The sequence below is a fragment of the Nelumbo lutea genome, chromosome 1 (assembly GCF_056320005.1).
Source record: "Nelumbo lutea isolate HS-2025 chromosome 1, American lotus-T2T, whole genome shotgun sequence".
Lineage (NCBI taxonomy): Eukaryota > Viridiplantae > Streptophyta > Magnoliopsida > Proteales > Nelumbonaceae > Nelumbo > Nelumbo lutea.
The window spans coordinates 15821800-15842582 of NC_142684.1; the positions used below are offsets into that span (position 1 = coordinate 15821800).

A 20783-nucleotide genomic window follows, 5' to 3' on the forward strand; every position below is an offset into this window, starting at 1 on the left:
ATATGTATAATCTATATTATATGTAATATTTTATATTATATAATGTATAAAATAAGTTTATATGCATGTTATATCATTTATTATATAGATATATAATGTTTTAGATATAAGTGACATTAGCTCAGAATCAGGCCCAACTCGGCCCAGGCCCATATAAACTTGGGCTAGAACTTGTGTTTCAGGTTAAAAAACCTTGAGTCCGAGCCTAAAGTATAGCCCTTATATAAGTGAAAAGCCCGGCACGACCCTCATCACCCCTACTGCGTTATAAGGTGTAATTGTCTTTAATTTCGTGGTCATTCACCGGTTAAGGAATGAAACTAGAGTCAACATTTAACATTTTAATTATACGCAAAATTTCTTGTCTTTTAAGTTCTTTTACTTAACAAGCAAAAACACACATGTATTATCTTTTTAATTCTTTGGATCAGAATATCTGATGGGCTGGGCGTATAGCGTGCATTATCCAGGTTGGTTCCATACATCCCCACAGCTCTGCTATTCGTACTCCCCGTAGTACGATACCAATCTAACAGTCCTAAACTGCTACTTACACAAGGCGCTGACGGAGACTCTCGATCAGGGTCTGCGACAAAACACTCCTTCCCAATTCCTTCGTCCTTCCGGTTTCCTCTTCCCTTCTCCATCGGTTTGAGTCCAGGCGAAGGTCACCGGCTGCTGGGTCATCCACTGTCACTTACAATTTCTTGTTTCCTGCTAGTGTGAACGAACAAAACCCTAATAATCTGCAGCACTGGTTCAATTTTGTAAGATTGGCTTGAGGTCTGGCATCGCTTTCTAGATTTCTGTATTTCTAATTTTTGATTTTCTTTAATCTCATGTTTCTGTTACCGTTTGTTTGGTTTCTAGCTACTTCTTATTTTTTCTTGTTCTTCGTTGATATATTGGGTGCTTAACGTGGTTGCTCGCGAATTTTTCTTGATGATAGGCTCTGAATACTTGTATAAGAGGGAGGAGATTAGGGTTTGAAGTTTAGTAAACTGCGCTTGAACTTATGATGTGGATGTAATTTCGTAAATTTGTTTTTGTTCTACAGTAGATTAAGGGGATTTGGGTGTGTTATTACTGGAAGTGAAGTAAGGATGTCTGAAGAAAGAAGAGTACACCCTGATTGCATAAATGCTTCCAATCTGTACCATGAATGCGTTGAGTATTGCTTCAGAAAAATAGCTGAAGCCAAGGAGTGGATCAAGCAAGAGGAATCAGGTTACTTTCTTTTTCTTCCCTTACTGTTAGGAACTTAGGATTGTTTAAATTTCTTTTATTTTGTTATAACTTTGATCAAAGCTGATTTCTTTGTTGTTCCTTTGTAGAGAATTTCTTTTGGTTGCTTTCTTAGTAATTATGTTCTATAACAAGAAATATGGAACAAAGGGCAAAGAAATGAGAAGAGTTCTTGGAATTATGATAAACCTTATTGGGTTGCAAATTTATCTGTTTTGGTTAGAAATAATTTAATATATCTGTTTAGGAAGCCACCTTAAAAATGGTGCAGCTTACTGCAATTTTAATTGTTTTTTTGGAAAAAGGTGACGTAATATTTATGATAAACCTTATTGGGTTGCAAATTTATAGAACATAGTTACTAAGAAAGCACTATGTTCTATAACAAGAAATATGTAACAAAGGGCAAAGAAATGAGAAGAGTTCTTGGAATTATGATAAACCTTATTGGGTTGCAAATTTATCTGTTTTGGTTAGAAATCATTTAATATATCTGTTTAGGAAGCCACCTTAAAAATGGTGCAGCTTACTGCAATTTTAATTGTTTTTTTGGAAAAAGGTGACGTAATATTTATGATAAACCTTATTAGGTTGCAAATTTATAGAACATAGTTACTAAGAAAGCACTATGTTCTATAACAAGAAATATGTAACAAAGGGCAAAGAAATGAGAAGAGTTCTTGGAATTATGATAAACCTTATTGGGTTGCAAATTTATCTGTTTTGGTTAGAAATCATTTAATATATCTGTTTAGGAAGCCACCTTAAAAATGGTGCAGCTTACTGCAATTTTAATTGTTTTTTTGGAAAAAGGTGACGTAATATTTATGATAAACCTTATTAGGTTGCAAATTTATAGAACATAGTTACTAAGAAAGCACTATGTTCTATAACAAGAAATATGTAACAAAGGGCAAAGAAATGAGAAGAGTTCTTGGAATTATGATAAACCTTATTGGGTTGCAAATTTATCTGTTTTGGTTAGAAATCATTTAATATATCTGTTTAGGAAGCCACCTTAAAAATGGTGCAGCTTACTGCAATTTTAATTGTTTTTTTGGAAAAAGGTAACACAATATTTATTGAATCAAAAGCAGCACATACAAGCTGAGATCAGTCCCAGAAAGGCAGAATGAATAACTCAGCAATTACATACTCCACCAAGAACTAGAATGAAAAGCAACAGACAAGTTACAATTTCTAAACTCCTTCTGACACCCAAGAGATTAACTTGCCCACAACTTTCTAGATTAAATCTTCTGGACTTAAGGCGTTATCATAGAAAAGCCTACTATTCCTCTCGGACCAGATGGACCATAAGACAACACTAAGAATAGCCTTCCATCCTTTTCTTGTTAAGCCCTTTGATGTTCCAGCAACACAAAAGCTCCTTTACCGATCTTGGAATAGTCCATCTTAAGTTTATGGAGCTGCAAAAGTGGTTCCACAGCTGAGAAGAGAACGGGCAGTGAATACACAGATGGTCAGTAGATTCAGAATTGTTCCCACACAGACTGCACGAAAGGTACAAAAGCTGAATGCCCCTTCTCACAAGATTAGCTCTAGACAGACATTTATTTAGAACCATAGTCCATACCAGGAAGTTGGATTTAGATGGGCTAATAGGATTCCACACCCGAGAACAAGGGAAATCAGTGGCACCCATTCTACAAAGTTTGGAAGCCAAAGAATTGACAGAAAAAACACCATTTGGATTCCACTTCCAATACCACTTATCTTCTGAGTAGAAATCAACTTTTTGAGACTGAAGAATAGTCAACATGTTCACTATCTCTTTCAGCTCCCAGTCGAAAAGATTCCTTCTAAAAGTAGGGGACCAAATAATTGACTCTCTAGACAAGTTGCAACACTCATCAACAAAAGCCTCTTGGTTAGATGCACATTGAAAAAGGAGAGGAAAAGATTCTTCAAGGGAACCATCCAAGCACCAAGGATCCTTTCAAAATTTGGTTCTACTACCATTGTCGACCTTAATTGAGATCCCATCAGCAAGAACGGAGAAGTTCTTCATTTTCCCTTTCCACAGAGAGTTTCCCCAACTGGGAGGAGGGTTCTTGGTTCTCCAGTTGCCCCACTCCACTCCATAATTACCAACAATGAGAGATCTCCACCAAGCATCATTTTCAGCTGCAAATTTCCAAATCCACTTACAAAGAAGGGCAGAATTAAAGGTTTTTAATTTCCTTATGCCTAAACCACCTTAATCCTTGGGGAGACGGATTTGATCCCAACTAACAAGATGAATTTTTTTCTCCTCACCCCAACCCCTCCAGAGAAAATTCCTTTGAAGTTTTTCAAGCCTTCTTGCAACTTTGTTTGCGATAGGAAAAAGGGAGAGGAAACTGGTAGCTAAATTGGATAGTGTGCTTTAATCAAAGTCACCCTACCCCCAAAAGAAATATATTTTGCATTTTAAGACACCAATTTTCTCTCCATTCTTTCAATAACTGGGTCCCAAATTGAAGACAACCCACAACTTTCCCCTAGAGGAAGACCCAAATATTTAATTGGAAGGGATCAATCTAACATGCCAAAATCTCCGCACAATCAACTAAGTTGGAAACCTGACCCACTGGAATGATTTAACTTTTGTTCCAATTGACTTTAAGACCAGAGACCACCTCAAACTAATATAAGATCCCAAGAATTAAGTCCACCCGAGAGGGAGGAGCATCCACAAAACATAGTGTATCATTTGCAAATTGGAGAATGTTAACCTTCTCCCCTCTGGAGCAATTGCAAAACCTTCCCACTCACCAGAATCAGCAACCTTTTTACAAAACAAAGTGAGGATCTCCATTACACATATAAAGAGTAGTGGAGGCAGGGAATCACCCTGTCTAAGACCCCTGGAACTATCAAAGAAGCTTGCAGATTGTCCATTAATCAAAGCAGAAAATTTTGGAGAGGTGATATATACTTCAATTTGGTTCCTCCATTTTTGCCCAAAATTCACCTGTTGCAACACAAAATCAACACATCGCCAATTGACATGATCATAGGCCTTTTCAATATCAAGTGCAAATCAACCCTGGGGAACCCTCTCTTTTTCTTGAATGAATCAGTTCATTAGCAATAAGAATTGAATCAAGCATCTGTCTACCTAGAACAAAGGCACTTTGATTGTTAGAGATAACACTACCTAAAGCCCCTTTCGTTCTCTCTGCAAGGACTTTGGCTAAGATTTTATAGAAGCTATGTAGAAGACTAATCGACCTGAAATCTTTTATGTTCACTGCACCTTCAATCTTTGGAATAAGGGTAATAAAAGTAGTGTTTAAACTCCTTTGCAATGAATCTCTCTCATAAAAGCCTTGAAAGACATTCAAAATATCTTGTTTCACAAATTGGATAGTATGTGCTTGTACAATCCATTCCTGACTGATTAGCTATTGCATTTTCATTGCCAACTACTTATACAATATTGTATGTTTCCACCATTTTGTAAAATTAAAATATTATTTAATGTTTATAAAATTAATCAAATTTTACCTTATCTGTGATTATTTTAGATACTTTGAAATTTCATTTCCCCTACTTACTAGACGGGTTATTAAATACCTTTTAAATGGATTTGATGCCTACACTTTTACAAAAGAAGGATGGTCATTTAATTACTTTTAAAAGCGGATGCAGATCTAATAAATGCAAAATAGTTATGGAGATCTAATGAAGAATTTAAATTTCGCTTGGTGAAATGGGGTCAAATTTGTAAACCATTGAGGAAAGGAGGCCTGGGTATAAGAAGGTTAAGATTGATGAAGAGAAGAAGGCACTTCTTGCAAAATGGTTATGGAGATCCAACGAAGAACCTCTGAGTTTGTGGAGGCAGCTTACTTTGAGCAAATATGATACTACAAGTCGTGGTTGGGAGCCAGGTGATGTCTCCCAAAGTTAGAGAAACGAGTTGCTTTTGTCTCTTAGGAAATCTCTAAAGGAATTAAATACAGAATTGATCAAGGGAATAGAGTCAAATTTTGGCAGGATCATTGGTGCGATGACAATCCTTTAAGGGTTCCTATTGTAATGTTTGTGCCTTGAATTCTTTATTGCGGCTCACTTCATGACTCACTCCAAATTAAGTTAAGAAAAGCCCAAAGGCAAATTTTCACAGTGGTTTGTGGTGAAAGCGTAGGACTTGGGCCGCATCCGATGTATATTCAGCTTATGGATCCGCCTTGAATACAAAGAGTTATGTATTTTGGGGGTTGTCTCTTGTATGTATCTTTTGGCTTGAGAGAGAACTCGAGAGGTTTTGAGTGCTTCGGGGTTTAGGGTTTCTTTGAGAGAGGTTGTGCACAAATCTATAATCCCATTAAAAAAATACCATACTTTACCTTTCAAAAAAAAAACAGATGTAAATCAGTCCTCTAAAAAACAGATGTAAACTTGGAAAAAATTAGAGAGAAAAGAGGAAGAAAAGAAGAGAACAGCAGTACAAGAGAAAGAAGATGGAGAAAAGAGGAGGAAGAAGAAGAAGAGTTCGAATATCTCTTCCCTCCCTTCTCTAATCCTTTTACTAAACTTCAGTCTTTGACATAATTACAAGTATACCCTTAAATGGGCGGCCAGCTAGGCAGTAACATAAAGAGAACTAGAAAAAAAAGAAATAACAGGCCCATTAGCAACAAACAAATAAAAACAAACTAAAAGAATAGATACTAGGGCCCATTCGGCCCAGTCTCTTTACACCATGTAATGAATTTTTATTTCACTATCACCAGAGGTTTAAAGAATCTTTACATTGAATAAGTAGATATGAGATTTCTTGAGTGGCATTTGTCAAGCATTTTGTGTTTTTAATTCCAATTGATTTAACCTGTTAACTGTGTTAAGATGAAAGGGCCTACCTAGTCAAATATTTTCCTCATACTGCAGTCCATGTTGTCATGCATTTAATGCTTCATCACTGCACCATGTCATTTCAGAAGTAAGACAAGCTATTGGTGGCGGGGATGCTGGTGGTCCATCACATTCAGATGCCCCTGATAAGGATCAAGATCCTCATGGAAAAATACCTAACCTTGAAGAACATGCTGATGAGGATAGTGATCATTCTGTAGAGGATAACATGGAACCAGACTTCACAAAACTCAATGGGAGGCAGAAAAAGTTGTTCGAGTTAAGACTTAAGATGGTAAGCCTTCTTCCACGTTGAAATGGTAGTATTCTCAGCCAAGACATTTAATTTGCAAATATGAAGGTGATTCAATGCTGTCCATTTTATTCTATTTTTCATTATGGTACCCTTGCAGAATGAAGCGAGAAAAGCTAACCAAACTGCTATGGTTGCGGAGAAGAAAAGAATGGAAGCTCCAGAGGAGTCAAGGGGTATTTCTAAACAAAAATGGCTTGAAGAGAGGAAGAAGAAAATTGGTAAGCTACTTGATGCAAATGGTTTGGATATGACAAAGGCATATATGCTTGATACAGAAGAGATGGCAGAGGCAAAATACAAAAAATGGGAAAAAGATCCTGCTCCATTTGGTTGGGATGGTAAGCTTAGGTCTCCAGTGACTTTGTTTCCTAGTTAGTTACATTCTGTTTTATTTTTTTCCTCCATTTATTTTTCTTTTGTTTTTTTTTTTTCAATTGGAAACGATAACTTTCAATTGAAATTAGAATGTTACAATTGCTGAAAAAGAAATCACATAGCAGCCCAAAATGGCTCCCTCTATTTGTCTCTTGTTTAGCTAGGTTGTCAGCCATCCCATTGGCTGATCTTCTAATCCATTTGAGACTTATCACAATCTTTCTTGAAAGACAAAATATGTCCCTCACAACCTGCCCGTGGTTCTATACCCCAAAATTCCTTGTTTGCATCCACCCTATCACTATCTTGGAGTTGCTTTCCACTTCTAAATTCTGGACACCCAACTGTTTAGCCAATCTTAAGCCTTGAAGGAGGGCCAAAACTTCCTCTAAGTGTGTCTCTCACTCCTAATGGACCAGAAAAGAGAGCCAGTACAGTTTGTTCCCCATCTCCAAAAACTCCTTCAATACCAGAAGGTCCTGGGCTGCCAATCGAGCTTCCATCAAAGTTAAGTTTTAATCTTTGAGATCCTGAAGGGAACCGAAACTCCTGAGTTAGAGCCTTGATGGTGATGTATTTGCCACTGGAATCCATCCCCTGATTATTTTCTGCACTGAAAACTCCTTAGACAATTCACTTGTTTTAACAAAATTTGCTTCTTTGAAGGTGATGATTTCTATTAATTCCTCCTTGATATTATGGACAGTTTTTCCTCCATGTAAATTCATAATTCTCTATACATAGTTTAGACTTATTTGAGCATAATCCTACTTTTGTTTTGTCAATTTATCACATCTATGAAGCATTGCCCTTTTAAACCAAACTGATCATTTGCAGACTCTAACTTGCATTTTCACGCTTTTCATCCTGATACTTTACCATTGGTGGAGAACTACATTGGAAAAATTGACTTAATGCTTATATTAATGAATGTTTTTCCTTTTGAAAAAAATAAGAAGTGAGAAGTTTTCCGTGGTGAGTGTGATTAATAAAATAGATGCTAAAAGGATGGAATATACAAACCTCTTTGGTTATGTTGAATTAAGGAAATAGAACTGTTAGAAAGTGGTTAATCAGCAATATGAGAGTTGGGGTAAAATGGGTTAGTAGGTCTGCTAATTCTTTGGCTGATGCTCTAGCTAAACAGGGGGTTTCTAGGGAAGATCTTTTTTGTGCTTCTATGTAAGTTATTAATTCGGAAATCTGTACTTAAATAGCCCGGAGAGGTTGCAACTCGTACCTTTCCATGAAGACTTTGTACTATTTTTTATTTTTTTTGATGAATAATAATAAGTTTATACTTTGTACTATTTTTATTGCTGATTTATAAAATCATTTCAATTATCAAAAAAAAAAAAAAAAGAAATAGAACTGTTAGAAAATTTTGCTTAATTGGATAGATGAAGATGATCATTTGTTCAGGTTGGCTGAATTGGAGAAAGTAGAGTTAAAGAGAAAACTGTCTACTATTATTCATAGAGAAGAAATGTGTTGGGGACAAAAGACCATAGCTCTATGGTTGAAGACTGTCAGCCTTACTTCTGCATATTTTAGATGCTTGTATCTTACCTAATAATTGGTTAATTGTTTCGAATGGATTCTTTTCCTCTTACTACAATTGTGTGCCTGTAAATGGGGAATTTGATATTTAAGCCAACTTATGATATCTTTCTGGACAGTTTTCAATCAGAAAACTCTGTATAATGCCTACAAAAAGCGGACAAAGAACATAGAGTGTGATATTGAAGAATATAATAGAATGAAAGAAGCTGATCCAGAGTTCTACCGTGATGCTTCCAGCCTTCAATATGGAAAGGTGATGTCTTCAAAGAAACTCTATTATGCTAATCTTAGAATAGAATCACTGGTTGTCCATTCTCATCTTTTCTCCCTTCTGCAGACACCAAAGACCTCAGAGGAGAAGATTGACAAGATGGTGAAGGAGCTCCAGGACAAGGAGGAGAAGCGAAAGGCATTTAGTAGGAGACGCAGGTTCCATGAAGAGAAGGATATTGACTCCATCAATGATCGGAATGAACATTTCAACAAGAAGATTGAAAGAGCCTTTGGAAAATATACACTGGAGATTAAGAACAACCTTGAGCGGGGAACTGCCTTGCCAGACTAAGGTACAATGCATGAATTGGCTGCATTAATCTATTGCGCTTGTAAAGATCATCAGCATAATTGTCAATTAAATTGTCTTCCCTATCTTGCTTTCTCTCCCTGGATTTCTTTGTAGGTGTCATTTTTTTATTAGTAACTGATCAAGAAATTTATTCTGAAGTACAGAAGAAATTAATGAACAACAAAATTGAAGGGAAAAACACCAAGCCCTTTTCCAAATCAAAGGCTGAGGGAGACTTGAGCAAGATATCAGGCACCATTGGATCTTGTAGGATTGACAATGGCACCATGAGGAGAGTAATTGTAGTAAATTCATTCTCCCATGGTTAAAGGATGCTCAACTTGTAGGAGTGTAAACTTTGTTTGTTGTTCTTTCTTCTGCTTCAGTTTAATTTTAGAGCTAACAATTGAAAAGAAAAGAAAACTCAATTTTGAGTTTTGGAATGTTGACTCAAGCCACCTTGAGAAAGGTTTTTGCTTACTCTTCTCCCCTTATTTGAACCCCTTGTTGTCAGTTATAGGCAACCTTTAAGTGTGGGGATGAGCATTGTGATCTGTAGAGTTAGAGAGAAGTACTTGTTGTATCCTTGAGCTTGAGGCCAGAGGAATTTGTAATTGTGGTTGGCCAAAAGAATGTGCAATGCTATGTGACAATGACGCCTTAGGAACTTAGGTGTAATTACCTTGGAACTATGGTATCTGGTATGTCTCTAGGCTGACTCATATAGTTATATGAATCTTCTGGTGCAGGATTTTGTTTGTAGCTATCTTTAATGATATTTGGCTTGGGTAAGGGGCTGTTCTTGTGAAGTTTAAGAGATGAACATATTACCTACTTGTAATCTGTGCCTACAATTTACTTCAATATAAATCATTACTTTACCTTCTCTCTCTCTCAAAAAAAAAAAATTACCTACTATTATTTGGGTGCTTAAGCAGCAAACCTGGGAGAAAGATGCTCAATAAAGTTTCAGAGTCTTCAGACAAAGAAACGCTGATTTTGAAAATTGAAGTTTTATTTGCCTTTTTTCTTGCATCCTTGGAGGAAAAAATATGGATTTGAAGATATAATGGGGCCAATTCTAAATATTAATTTGAAAGATCAATTCCATATCTAATTATCTAAATTCTATCAGACTTTTGGGTGGTGCATTGGGGGAGGTAAACCAGATAAGCCTTTTTACCATGCAGTAGAAACTAGAAAACAAATTAAATCTCTGGCAGAAGGGGAAAAACTTAACACAGTAGAGAAGGCAAATAAGGAACATGGCTCTCGCAGCTCTCTCCCCTTTTCTCTACCAAGCCAACTTCTAAAAACAAAATAAAGATAAGGGTAAAATATTTAAACTACCGCTGGGTTTTGCAAAATTGACGAACTTATTGATTGCAAAATGACTTAAAAGTACCCCAGAGTTTTTTGACAATAGGACATCGCTGTTAGGTATGGATGAAAAGATTGAAATGTCTATTTTATTCTTCATTTTTCTTCAAATTTTCAAAATGGTATTTGTAACCTACATCCACCAGAAAAACAAACATCAATGGACTTCTTGGCTGCATTTCCTTGTAATTCACAAGGACTTTCTTCTGCTGCTACTATTATACCTACACTGAATGTAGGATGTAGGTTGCATTTAATGAGAAGTGGAGCAAAGGTGCCTTTTAGACTAACAGGTAAGTGCATTTTATTCGTTGTATGGAAATGTTCTTTTCTTTTCCAAAGAAGATAAGTAGTTTCCCATATGTTTGATTAATCCTTCTTGCATATTTCTTGTCGGCCTTTAAGATTCCGGTTAGGGTGGCTAGCAGGTTGGAAAAACTAATGATAGACTTTCTCTGGGAGCCGAGGGAAGAGAAGAGGGGCCATAGGTAGGGGTGATCATTTCAGCCTGGCCCGGCCCGAAAATTCCGGGCTTGGGCCTGGGTTTTGTGTTTAGGCCTGGCCTGGGCCCGGGCCCACATCAGGCCAGCAAATTTTAGGGCTGGGCTTAATACTTTAAGCCCAGCCCGGGCCCGACCCACATATCACATTTTGTGTATAATGTATACATATGTATACATGTTATTTTACATTATATTGTATATTTTATATATAAATATTATAACATGACATGCATAATTTTTATTATATGTAATATTTTACATTATATAATATATAAAATAAAAGTTTATATGCATGTTATGTCATTTAATATAAAATATTATAGATATGTAATGTTTTATATATGAAAGACATTGGCCCAGAATCAGGCCTGACCTGGCTCGGGCCTGTGTGGACCTGGGATAGGGCTTATGTTTCAGGCTTGGAACCCTTGGCTGTGCCGGGCCTGGGCTCGAGCCTAAGCTATAACCCTTATCATAAGTGCAAAGCCCGGCCTGGCCCATGATCACCCCTAGCCATAGGGTTAGGTGGGAGGTGGTGTGAAGGAGCAAGAAGGAGGGAGGTCTGGGTATTGGGAACATAAGGAATAGCTGAATAGGAACTTGGCACTACTAGGGAAATTGATATGATAAACTTTGGGTTAAGATAGTGGGTAGTATTCATTGGGTTGCGGACAATGGATGGGACTCTTGGATTCTGGCAAGGATTATAAGAGCGTCTCCCTAGAAAGCTATTCAAGCTATTTTCCCCTTGTTCTCTCCCTGGATCAGGTATGGCTTGCACTCAGGCAACCTCATTAAATTTTGGGAATATGTTTGGGTTGGGCATTCCTCTTTAAAAGACCAATTTTTGACTCTTTTTGCTATCTCTACCCTTAAAAATGAACTAGTATCCTCCTTCCTTGTACCTTCTAACTCAACTTTTGGGTTTGGTTGGAACTTGGGTTTGAGAAGAGTCATCGGGGACACAAAGTTAGGTTGTACTTCAATCTTATTATTCATCCTTGAAGGGGTCTTCCTAGAGCCAACAAAGGCAGACAGTAGAATTTGGACACTCACTCCCTTGGGTTCCTTCACTTGTGCCTTATTCTTTAAAGCCCTAATACAACCTTCGTTTGTTGGACTGTCCTTCCTTGTTAAAGAGGTGTGGTGTCAACCTATACCTCCGAAGGTTGGGAGTTTCTATTGGGAAGCCTTTCTGGAAAAAAGTAAATACAGGTGATTTACTTTAAAGAAAAAGACCCAATAGCTGTTTGTCTCCTCATTGGTGTGTCCTTTGTAAAATTGATGGTGAGTTTGGATTCCATTTACTAATTTCCTATCAGTTTGCTAAAGTCATTTGGGAATGAGTTACTTCTCTGTTTGGGTGTAGGTGAACTCTCCCATTGAATGTGCAAAGCTTATTTACTTCCATGCCTAACTGGCCAACAAAAAGGGCTAAGATTATGTGGAGATGTGCTAGGGCTGCAATTTGTTTGACTGTTTGGGAAGAGAGAAATTCACGGATTTTTTTAGATAAGGAGAGAAGCTTGGAAGTAACATTGGAAATCATTTATATTAGGGTGAATGGGTGATACATTGGTTGAAAACTTTGGACATGTTTGCGGATGTCTCAATTGATGAGTTGCTAAGAAATTGAAAGGAGATTGCAGAATCAGCTCCAACTAAGAAGGTTTCAAGTTCTTGTTGGACCCCTCCACCTCACATTTTTTTTGATCAATAACACAATTCATTAAGTATCACAATAATTACAGGGAGGAAGACAAAACTTTCTTATCTTCCAATTACAACATAAGCCCCAAGAGAAGAAACAAGAGAGCAGGAGAAAAATAAATTAAATTACATCTGTGCCCAAAACATGACATCCCTGTCCACCCCTTGTTTAGCTAACCCATCAGCAAAAGAATTAGCTGATCTTTTCACCCAAACAATTTTAACTTCCATTTCTCAAACCAGCCATCTGAATTTCCTCTTCAAATTACTATAATTCCATAAACCACTCTCTTCTTTGTTCAACCACCCAACCACCACCTCTGAGTCCCCTTCAATTATGAGTTTTTTGATATTCATCTCTCTAGCTTTTTGGACACCTTCTATAACTACGTGGATCTCAACTCTGAGAGAATCACCTACCCCAATTGGGCCTAAGAACAAGGTAGAAACAACCCCATTCTCATCCCTAAAGACACCCCTAATCCTTGCTTGTCCGGGGTTCCCTATGCTACTTCCATAAAAGTCTAGTTTTATGGAGCCCGCTGGTGGGGGCATCCAAAAAACACCCCAGCTTTAGTCTAGGTATAGCTAGCAATCTCACCCCATTTTCTCAACATATCATCCACTATATATTCTGTGAAAAGCTCTAGGGACTTCAACCATTGAATGACCCTTATGTGTATCAAGGCTCTCAACTCTTCAGCACCTCTCTCTACATCAGAGAAGATTCTAGAATTTCTTTCTTCTCACAAAGACCAGCATACTGCTGCCCTCAGCCCTCTCCACATAGTCCTTCCCCTCTTCGTACGCCACTTGATAAGAGGGGAGAAAACTGGCAATAAGTCATGAATGGCTTTCCAAGGCGAGGCACTAGTGGTCCTTGCCAGAATTATAGCATCCCATCCGTTCAACTCTAGCCCATGTATGCTTACCACTATTTTGGCCCATAGTTTATCCTTCTCTAGTGGGAATCTCCACAACCATTTCCCTAAGAGTGCTAGATTTCTTTTTCTAATATTCCCAAGCTCTAGCCCACCATTGCTTTTACTTCCAGTCACCACCTTCTAGTTTACCCTATGGTCCCTCTTCTCCGCTCACGGCTCCCAAAGGAAGTCTATTATCATTTTTTCCAGTCTGTTAGCAACCTTTACTGGGATTTTGAACATTGACAGGAAATAGATGGGGAAATTTGCTACAGTAGCCTTAATCAATGTTGTCCTACCTCTAAGAGAAAGATAATTTTTTTTCCAAGCTGCAAGTCTCTTCTCAAATCTTTCCACCACCGGATTCCAAAAACTCTCTCTCTTTGGGTTGTCCTCCAAAGGCAATCCCAAGTAGTTCAATGGTCATTCTGAGACCATACACCTTAGCACTTCTGCACTCTCTAGTTTCTTGCTCCTCCAAATTCACACCCACTACACAACTTTTCTCGAAGTTCACCTTCAAATTTGACATCTGTTCAAAAAGAAGTACCACCAATTTCATATTCCTAATATAGTCTAAGTTTCCTCCTTCACAAAGCAAAATCGTGTCATCTGCAAACTGTAGGTGGGTGAGGGGGGTTTCCTCCCTTCCAACTCTCCAACCTCTAGAATCGGCCCTGTGAATCAATCTCCCCAATACATCAGTAATCAATGTGAACAAAAAGGGAGAGAGGGGGTCCCCTTGTCTTATACCCCTTATGGCTAGAAAGAAATCAACCACAGTCCCATTCACTAATTCAGAATAATGACAGTTCCGAACACACCCCATAATCCATTTGCTCTATCCCCAAATCCAAATTTGGACATCGCTCCCCACAAAAAGTCCCAATCTACCAGATCATAAGCCTTTTCCAGATCCAGCTTACATACCACTCCCTTCTTCCCACCATTTCTGAAATTCTCAACACTCTCATTAGCAATTAGGATTTGGTCAGTAATTTGTCTTCCGCTCACAAAGGCTCCTTGATTTGATGTAATGATATCTGGCAATACTTCAATCTCAGGGACAACACCTTGGCCAGGATCTTATACAAACTATTTACCAAGCTGATAGGCCTAAGGTCCTTAGGGTGGGACACATCTTTCTTTTTCGGAACCACGGCTAAAAAGGTGGAGTTCACACCCGGGTTAACCACTCCTCTCCTATGAAATTCCTCAAACACCAATTACATATCATCTTTCAAAATATCCCAACAATCTTGGTAAAAAGCCATTGTGAAACCATCTGGACCTAGAGCTTTTGCTCTATCCATTGAGAAGACAGTCTCCTTATTTTCTTCCAATTCAAACCTTCTTTCCAATCTTCTCTTATTATCAAACCCCACATCTGGCCAGTCCAAGCCTTCCAACCACACCCTCCTACTCACAAGCCTCCTTAAGATAGATTTAAAATGTCCTACAAAGGCCCTTGCAATCTCATCTTGTTGTGTCAACTCAACTCCATCCACCCCCAATTTGGAAACAAAATTCCTCATTCTCCTTCCATTAGCTAGAAAATGAAAGAACTTGGTATTCCTATCCCCCTCTTGCAGCCACTTACATCTAGATTTTTGCCTCCAGCTTATTTCCTCCTTATGTAGGCAGTCCACCTCACAGTTTTTCTAAACTGAATTTTGATGGCAGCAGTGTGGGTAATCCAGGGTTCTCCGGATAAGGGATGAAAAAGGGAATCTGTTAGCTGTGTATTTTGGTCCAATTAGGGTGGGAGATTCCTTGAGGGTTGAGATACTAGTAGTTCTTGAAGGGGTACAAAGGGTCAAGGACATGTATATTAATAAATTGATCATAGAAGGAGACTCTGAAACTGTGGTGAACTGGCTAAAAGAGGACAACTCTAGGCTTTGGAATTACAACAATAAAAAGAGGAAATTTAAGTGGCTGACTAAGGATAATGAAATTCAATGTACTTGGGTAAAGAAAAATGCAAATTCATTGGTAGATGGTCTAGCTAGGCAAGGGATGAACAGAAACTCTATTTTTTGGGCTGTGTTGTAATTGCTTTACATTTTGGGTGTACCTTGGATGTATTTGGGAGTTAAAGAATGTTTAGCTCCTTTGCTATTTAATTTTTCAATCCTTCAAATTCACTGTTATTGACAAAAAAAAAATGTTTGATTAATCCAATCCAGACGGCATTAATCTTCTGACATCGTTGACTGTTTGCCATTTCTTTTGACACATTGAATTATCCAGAAAACAAAAATGGTCCTCATTATTCTAAGCCATAGTACATTATGGCATGACCTTAATAGGAGTAGATTATAGTGTTATGATGAGAGATGTATTCAAAATGTAGGCTAATGGAGGGCGCTGTCCTATTTTCCAGATTCAGAGAAGAGTGCTATCAATCGTTGAAGGATGTCAATGTTGCGCTAAATCCTAACGTCCATGAAAACAAGTGCAGAGGGAAATAAAAGAGAAAACGGAGTAAGGGAACCTTGGTGATAACAATGGTTTAATTGTGAAACTTGTATTTGAGCATTTTGAAGAACTTGAAAATTTAGTACTCTTTTCTGTTTGTTTTCTCTGTCCTTTTGCAGTTTCATGTAGAAACGGTGGGAAACAGGAAACAGTTTGTCTTTTACAACAATAGTAAGGGAACCTTGGTGATTAACAATGGTTCCATAATCCAACTATCAAGTACCCTTTTTGAGTTTGGGTGGGTACTGGATAGTTCAAATCTGGGCTTTTATCTGAGTCTGTTTACAAGCAGCATCTCACCTCCTTCCCTCCCCTCTTTATCTTTTTTTACGTTTCCTTTGCCAGTCGATGTGTGCAAAGAAAGTCCATTTGCAGTACCATCATTTATGCATCAAGCAGATAATAACAGGGCCATAACAGACAAAGTTTGGTTTTTCAAGTAAGGCATGTCAGACGTACATAAATTGAATAAAGTCAGTGCACGAGCCTGACTTGTCCATTTGCAGAGAAGAAGCAGCTTCAAGTTTGGGTCACTGAGATTCCCAAGCTTTTTCTTTGGCTATGGAAGAAACTCTTTCTATTATTATTCATTGGTGGAAATTGGGGGATATTGGTGATAGCAGAGATGGTTTTTGGTGGCTAGAGATGGTGAAGAAGAAAGAGTGGGCAAAATTGGCTTTTTAAAATATTCTAAGTCACATGATGTCACATGTGAATGGAATATGAGTATGACAGAGAACTAATGGATGGGGGGGGGGCATTTGGCCTATTGTCAGAAACCTGGGGGGTACTTTAAGTCACTTTGCAAACAGTAAGGGTACAATTAGTCAATTCTGGAGCAAGGTGCCAAGCTGGTTGGTAAGGTCTCCTGCTGGTTGTAGTAGAGACTTGGGATTGAATCCTGCCTGCACCTGGGTTGGGCGGGTTTGGGTCGGGGGATGGGCTACCCCCTGTTGTATAGTTCTTCAAAAGAAATAAAAAAGTCAATTTCAGAAAATCTAGGGGTAGTTTAAGTATTTTAACCTAAAGATAATGGAGAGGACAAATAAACGACCGGACTGTCTTAAGTTGCAGAATATTTGCAGTTGCAGAATGGCATTGTGATCCCCACAGTTTAGAAGAAACCTGAATGATAGGGAGCTGGATCAATGTATTTACTCATTGTATCCAATCCTGGCTGAAATGGCGGTTCTTATTGAAAAGAAACTGAGAGGTTTTCTATGGAAAGGATAGAAAGAGGAGAAAAAAAATATCACTTGGCCAATTGCAACAAGGTGTGCAAACCAAAACTCCAAGGAGGCCTCAGTGTGAGGATTATAAAGAATCTGTTGGGAAAATGGTTTTGGACAAGGTTTAAAATGTTGGTGTTGGTGGAAATGTTGGTCGTCTAAATATAGGAAACCTGTTGGAAATGTTGGAAACATCGTATGAATATATTGTAAAAAATTATAGACGGTGGAAACATTTTTGAATATGCAAAAATATATAGTGATATGTTATAAAATGATAAAAGATGCATAGGAACACCTTTTTAAATTATTATTTTGTTCCAAATCATTAAACAAAGCTAAGAAACTTAGGTTATAGACAAAATAATATGTTATGAAGTTATTCTGTAAATCTTAGGATTTAAAACTACATGATAGAATGAGTTCAAGCAAATTTTAAACTCATAGAAAATGCAAACGATTCTAATAGTTGGTAGAACACAAAAAATCAGTTGCACAAACAAAGCTAATATTGAACTTCATGTTTGGAATGAATATCGGTCTGACTCAAAGTGGTAATCATGTACGTTAGGCGAACAATAACGTTGCTACTCCACATATCGACAATATTGTCACCAACTTATGTTATAATAGTATCTCGTGTGCTGCCACATAGTGCTGGTACTGTTTGCTAGGGAAATATGTCCATTCTAGTAAAATTGTGTTGCTATCCATGGAAATGGACATATGTCATGGAAATATTAGGAAATTTATGGACACTTTAAACCATGGTTTTGGAGATTTGGGGAAAACCAAGGTGGGCTATGGAGATTGGAGAAAGGTAGTAATTCCTTTTTTTGTGTATGAAAATCTTTTTGTAAAGCAGGGTTTGGTGGTATAGTGCTGCAGGGGCAGCTTTTGTACAGTCCCCGAGTACAGCTTCTGGCTGTACACGAGTTCTGTTTCATTTATAATATAATTCAATACTTACTCTCAAAAAAAAAAAAAAAAAGATAGGACTCTAACAGTCTTCTCTCCACTTTCTTAATTAAGCCAATCAAGTTCTATATTTTCTAAATTAAAACTTATTCCATAGGAGCTGAAAATATGCAACATTAAACTGCTGTTCTAAATGGGTTTACAGGTCATGCCAACCATGTGGGTGCAAAACATCTACCCTTCACTATAAATGTTCAGAAGGAAACAAAACTGGACTAATGGTTTCCTTCTCTTGAATAGGCTTCTTAAACCCCATATTTTACCTAGAACTGCAAATAGAAATGGAAGAAAATTTCTTTTCTCATTCAAATCTTCTACTTGTAGATCGACATTAATTGGATGCTACCATACTTTCCCATTTGGTGAGCATTTGCAACAGGTCTCTCCTATTTCCCTCTGCCATCTTTCTTCATAGTGGGGTAGATTAAATGCAAATAATATAAGATTTGAAATATTGCAATATGAGCAAGTGGAAGAGTATCATGTTCTTAGTATATTATCACCCGGTTTTCACATTTGAATATTTTAGTTTATGTAGAAAAAATTTTGGAGGGTAAAACAAAAATATGCAAGGAAACCTAATTTTGTTGTTGCAAGAGTTATACATGTAATTATTACCACCCGGTTTTCACATTTCTAATTTTTTGGTAAATTCACATTCACATTTCTAAATTGATATCTGAATATATCATGACATCATGTTATTTCTCATATTAATTATTCGACTTTATAACAGTATTAATAGAAATAACGTGGCAAATGTTTCTATCCAACAGGAGTTCATCATCTTGTTTATGAAAATTGAATGGATATGGCCTTTATTGATTTTATTTCACTCTTTTGATGCTGCAGCAGATTTCCATACATCTTTTGGCAGTCTGCATGATTTTGTTTAGTATGAAAAGATGACGGCCCATTGAACAGTTGGTGCATGGATTAAGTCGATGATGCATTGGACTGGGTGAAAGCCATAAAAACTTTGGCTGTAAAAACTGTTTACGCTTTGAGCATTGCAAGGATGCAGTTGTGCTTTAGTCGTGATGCTGCAGCAAAGATCAACAGGTGGCTTCTTAGGGGGTGGTTCATTTTGGATGTAAAATTAAGAACATGTATGAGATTTAGCCATCACCTCATATGAAACAGAGACGCCTGCTCACAGTTGGGCTCTGGTTATGAGGTGTTGGGATACACATCAGATATTTTGATGTTTTTAACATTCCATCCAAAATCCCTGTTTCACAGTTTCACTATTATATATGCAACTGCTTATGCAATTGTTTTAATTATTCATGCAGCATGGAAACTAATAAACAAAACTTGCAGACTTGCAAAAGTTCGTAGCTAATGCGGACTTCTAAATCTTTTTTTTTTTTTTTTTTTTTTTTAAGTTTTATATTGCGGACTCTGACTACAATTCAAAATCTACCATGCCTCAGCCTATATCAAGTCCAGATCCGCTTTCTTTCTGAAGTTCGCGTCTTCTCTTCATTCTTTTCTTGCTTCTTTTGTTTGATAAAAAAAAAGGGTTACACAGCACGGGGATAGCACGTCCCCAGAAATCTAAACAATTAATAACCGATAAGTCTCTAGGCAGGGAATCCAAAGAAACTGAAGAAAAATGAGCTCCGTCTGCTAACCAATCTGCTGCCTTATTGGCTTATCTAAAGACACGGTGATACTCTACTATTACTTCGATCTGAGAGCGAAGCAACCTGCAATCTTCAATGATTGTCTTCGATCTCTATTCTCTATAGGGTCTTGATTTTGTTGCTGTGAGGCGGTCAATGACAAGTTTGGAGTTACTTTCGATAAAAAATGCGATTGTTGGTGAAGTTCTTAGCGACATAATGGGCTTCCCAAGTTGCCCATGCTTCAACTAAATTAATGGTCGTAGTGTCAATACTACAAGCTTTCAAGTCCAGGATTTGGCCCAAATGGTTTCTTGCAACACATCCAGCAGTTCACACGCAAGAGGCATCAAAGTTAATTTTAATGGCATCCAAGCAGGTTTGACCATTTGATTGGTATCCAAGATTAGTCACTTTTTACTCTTTCAATGGAGCAAGATTTAATCTCCCAAAAGGAATTTAGTGCTCTGTTAAGAATGATAGGAGGAGGTAAGCATTCGCTGTTACTCATTCCGTTTCTTCCAAACATGCCATAAGAGGATGGTGAACTTTTCTTTTATATCTGGATCAAACTGAGGTTCAAAACTAGGATTCGAAAGATTCTTCCAAACCTCTTGAATTGAGTGGTTAAAAGTTAAAACCATTTGTAAGCTCGAAAGTACTCTGGGTTGAAAGCCACACTTGTCTAGTATGGGGGCATTTGACAAATATATGGTTGATGTCCTATTCTTCCTCACCACAAATGCTACATAATCCATCAATATCCATTCCCCTACTTATGAGAAAGCTTTTTTTTTTTTTTTTTTTTGTCAGGAGTTTATTACAAAGGAAATGATACATGAAAAACTAATATTTGGGAGGGGAATTTTAGTTCCCATATTTTGGCTAAGTCATTGGAGTTAATTGTGGTGTGAGTCATTTAAAATTTTAAATAGCTAGTTCCTTTTGTTTGATTAAGGAGTAAGGAATCCGACCTTGACCTTTATTAAAACTAACAATAAATAATTCGGTTTAGGCACTTAAG

At 37.5% G+C, this 20783-nt stretch overlaps 1 protein-coding gene across 7 annotated transcripts; it reads left to right on the forward strand.

Annotated features, from left to right (window-relative positions):
- Window positions 1-370: 370 nt before the first annotated feature.
- Window positions 371-19414, forward strand: LOC148873678 (pre-mRNA-splicing factor SYF2-like). Of its 7 annotated transcripts, none has more exons than XR_016110691.1 (8): window positions 447-783; window positions 1058-1227; window positions 6195-6403; window positions 6522-6762; window positions 8479-8615; window positions 8700-8928; window positions 15830-15930; window positions 18984-19414. XR_016110691.1 is itself a non-coding variant. In XM_088980644.1 (7 exons), the coding sequence occupies exons 2-6, from the start codon at window positions 1104-1106 to the stop codon at window positions 8925-8927; spliced, it is 939 nt and encodes a 312-aa protein (XP_088836770.1). In that variant the 5' UTR covers window positions 371-783; window positions 1058-1103; the 3' UTR covers window position 8928; window positions 18984-19414. The 7 variants fall into 7 exon arrangements, 4 of the variants coding, with proteins under 4 accessions (XP_088836770.1, XP_088836837.1, XP_088837088.1 ...); XR_016110703.1 differs by having other exon boundaries at window positions 18987-19414; XR_016110708.1 differs by lacking the exon at window positions 18984-19414 and adding an exon at window positions 16044-16117.
- Window positions 19415-20783: the final 1369 nt, after the last annotated feature.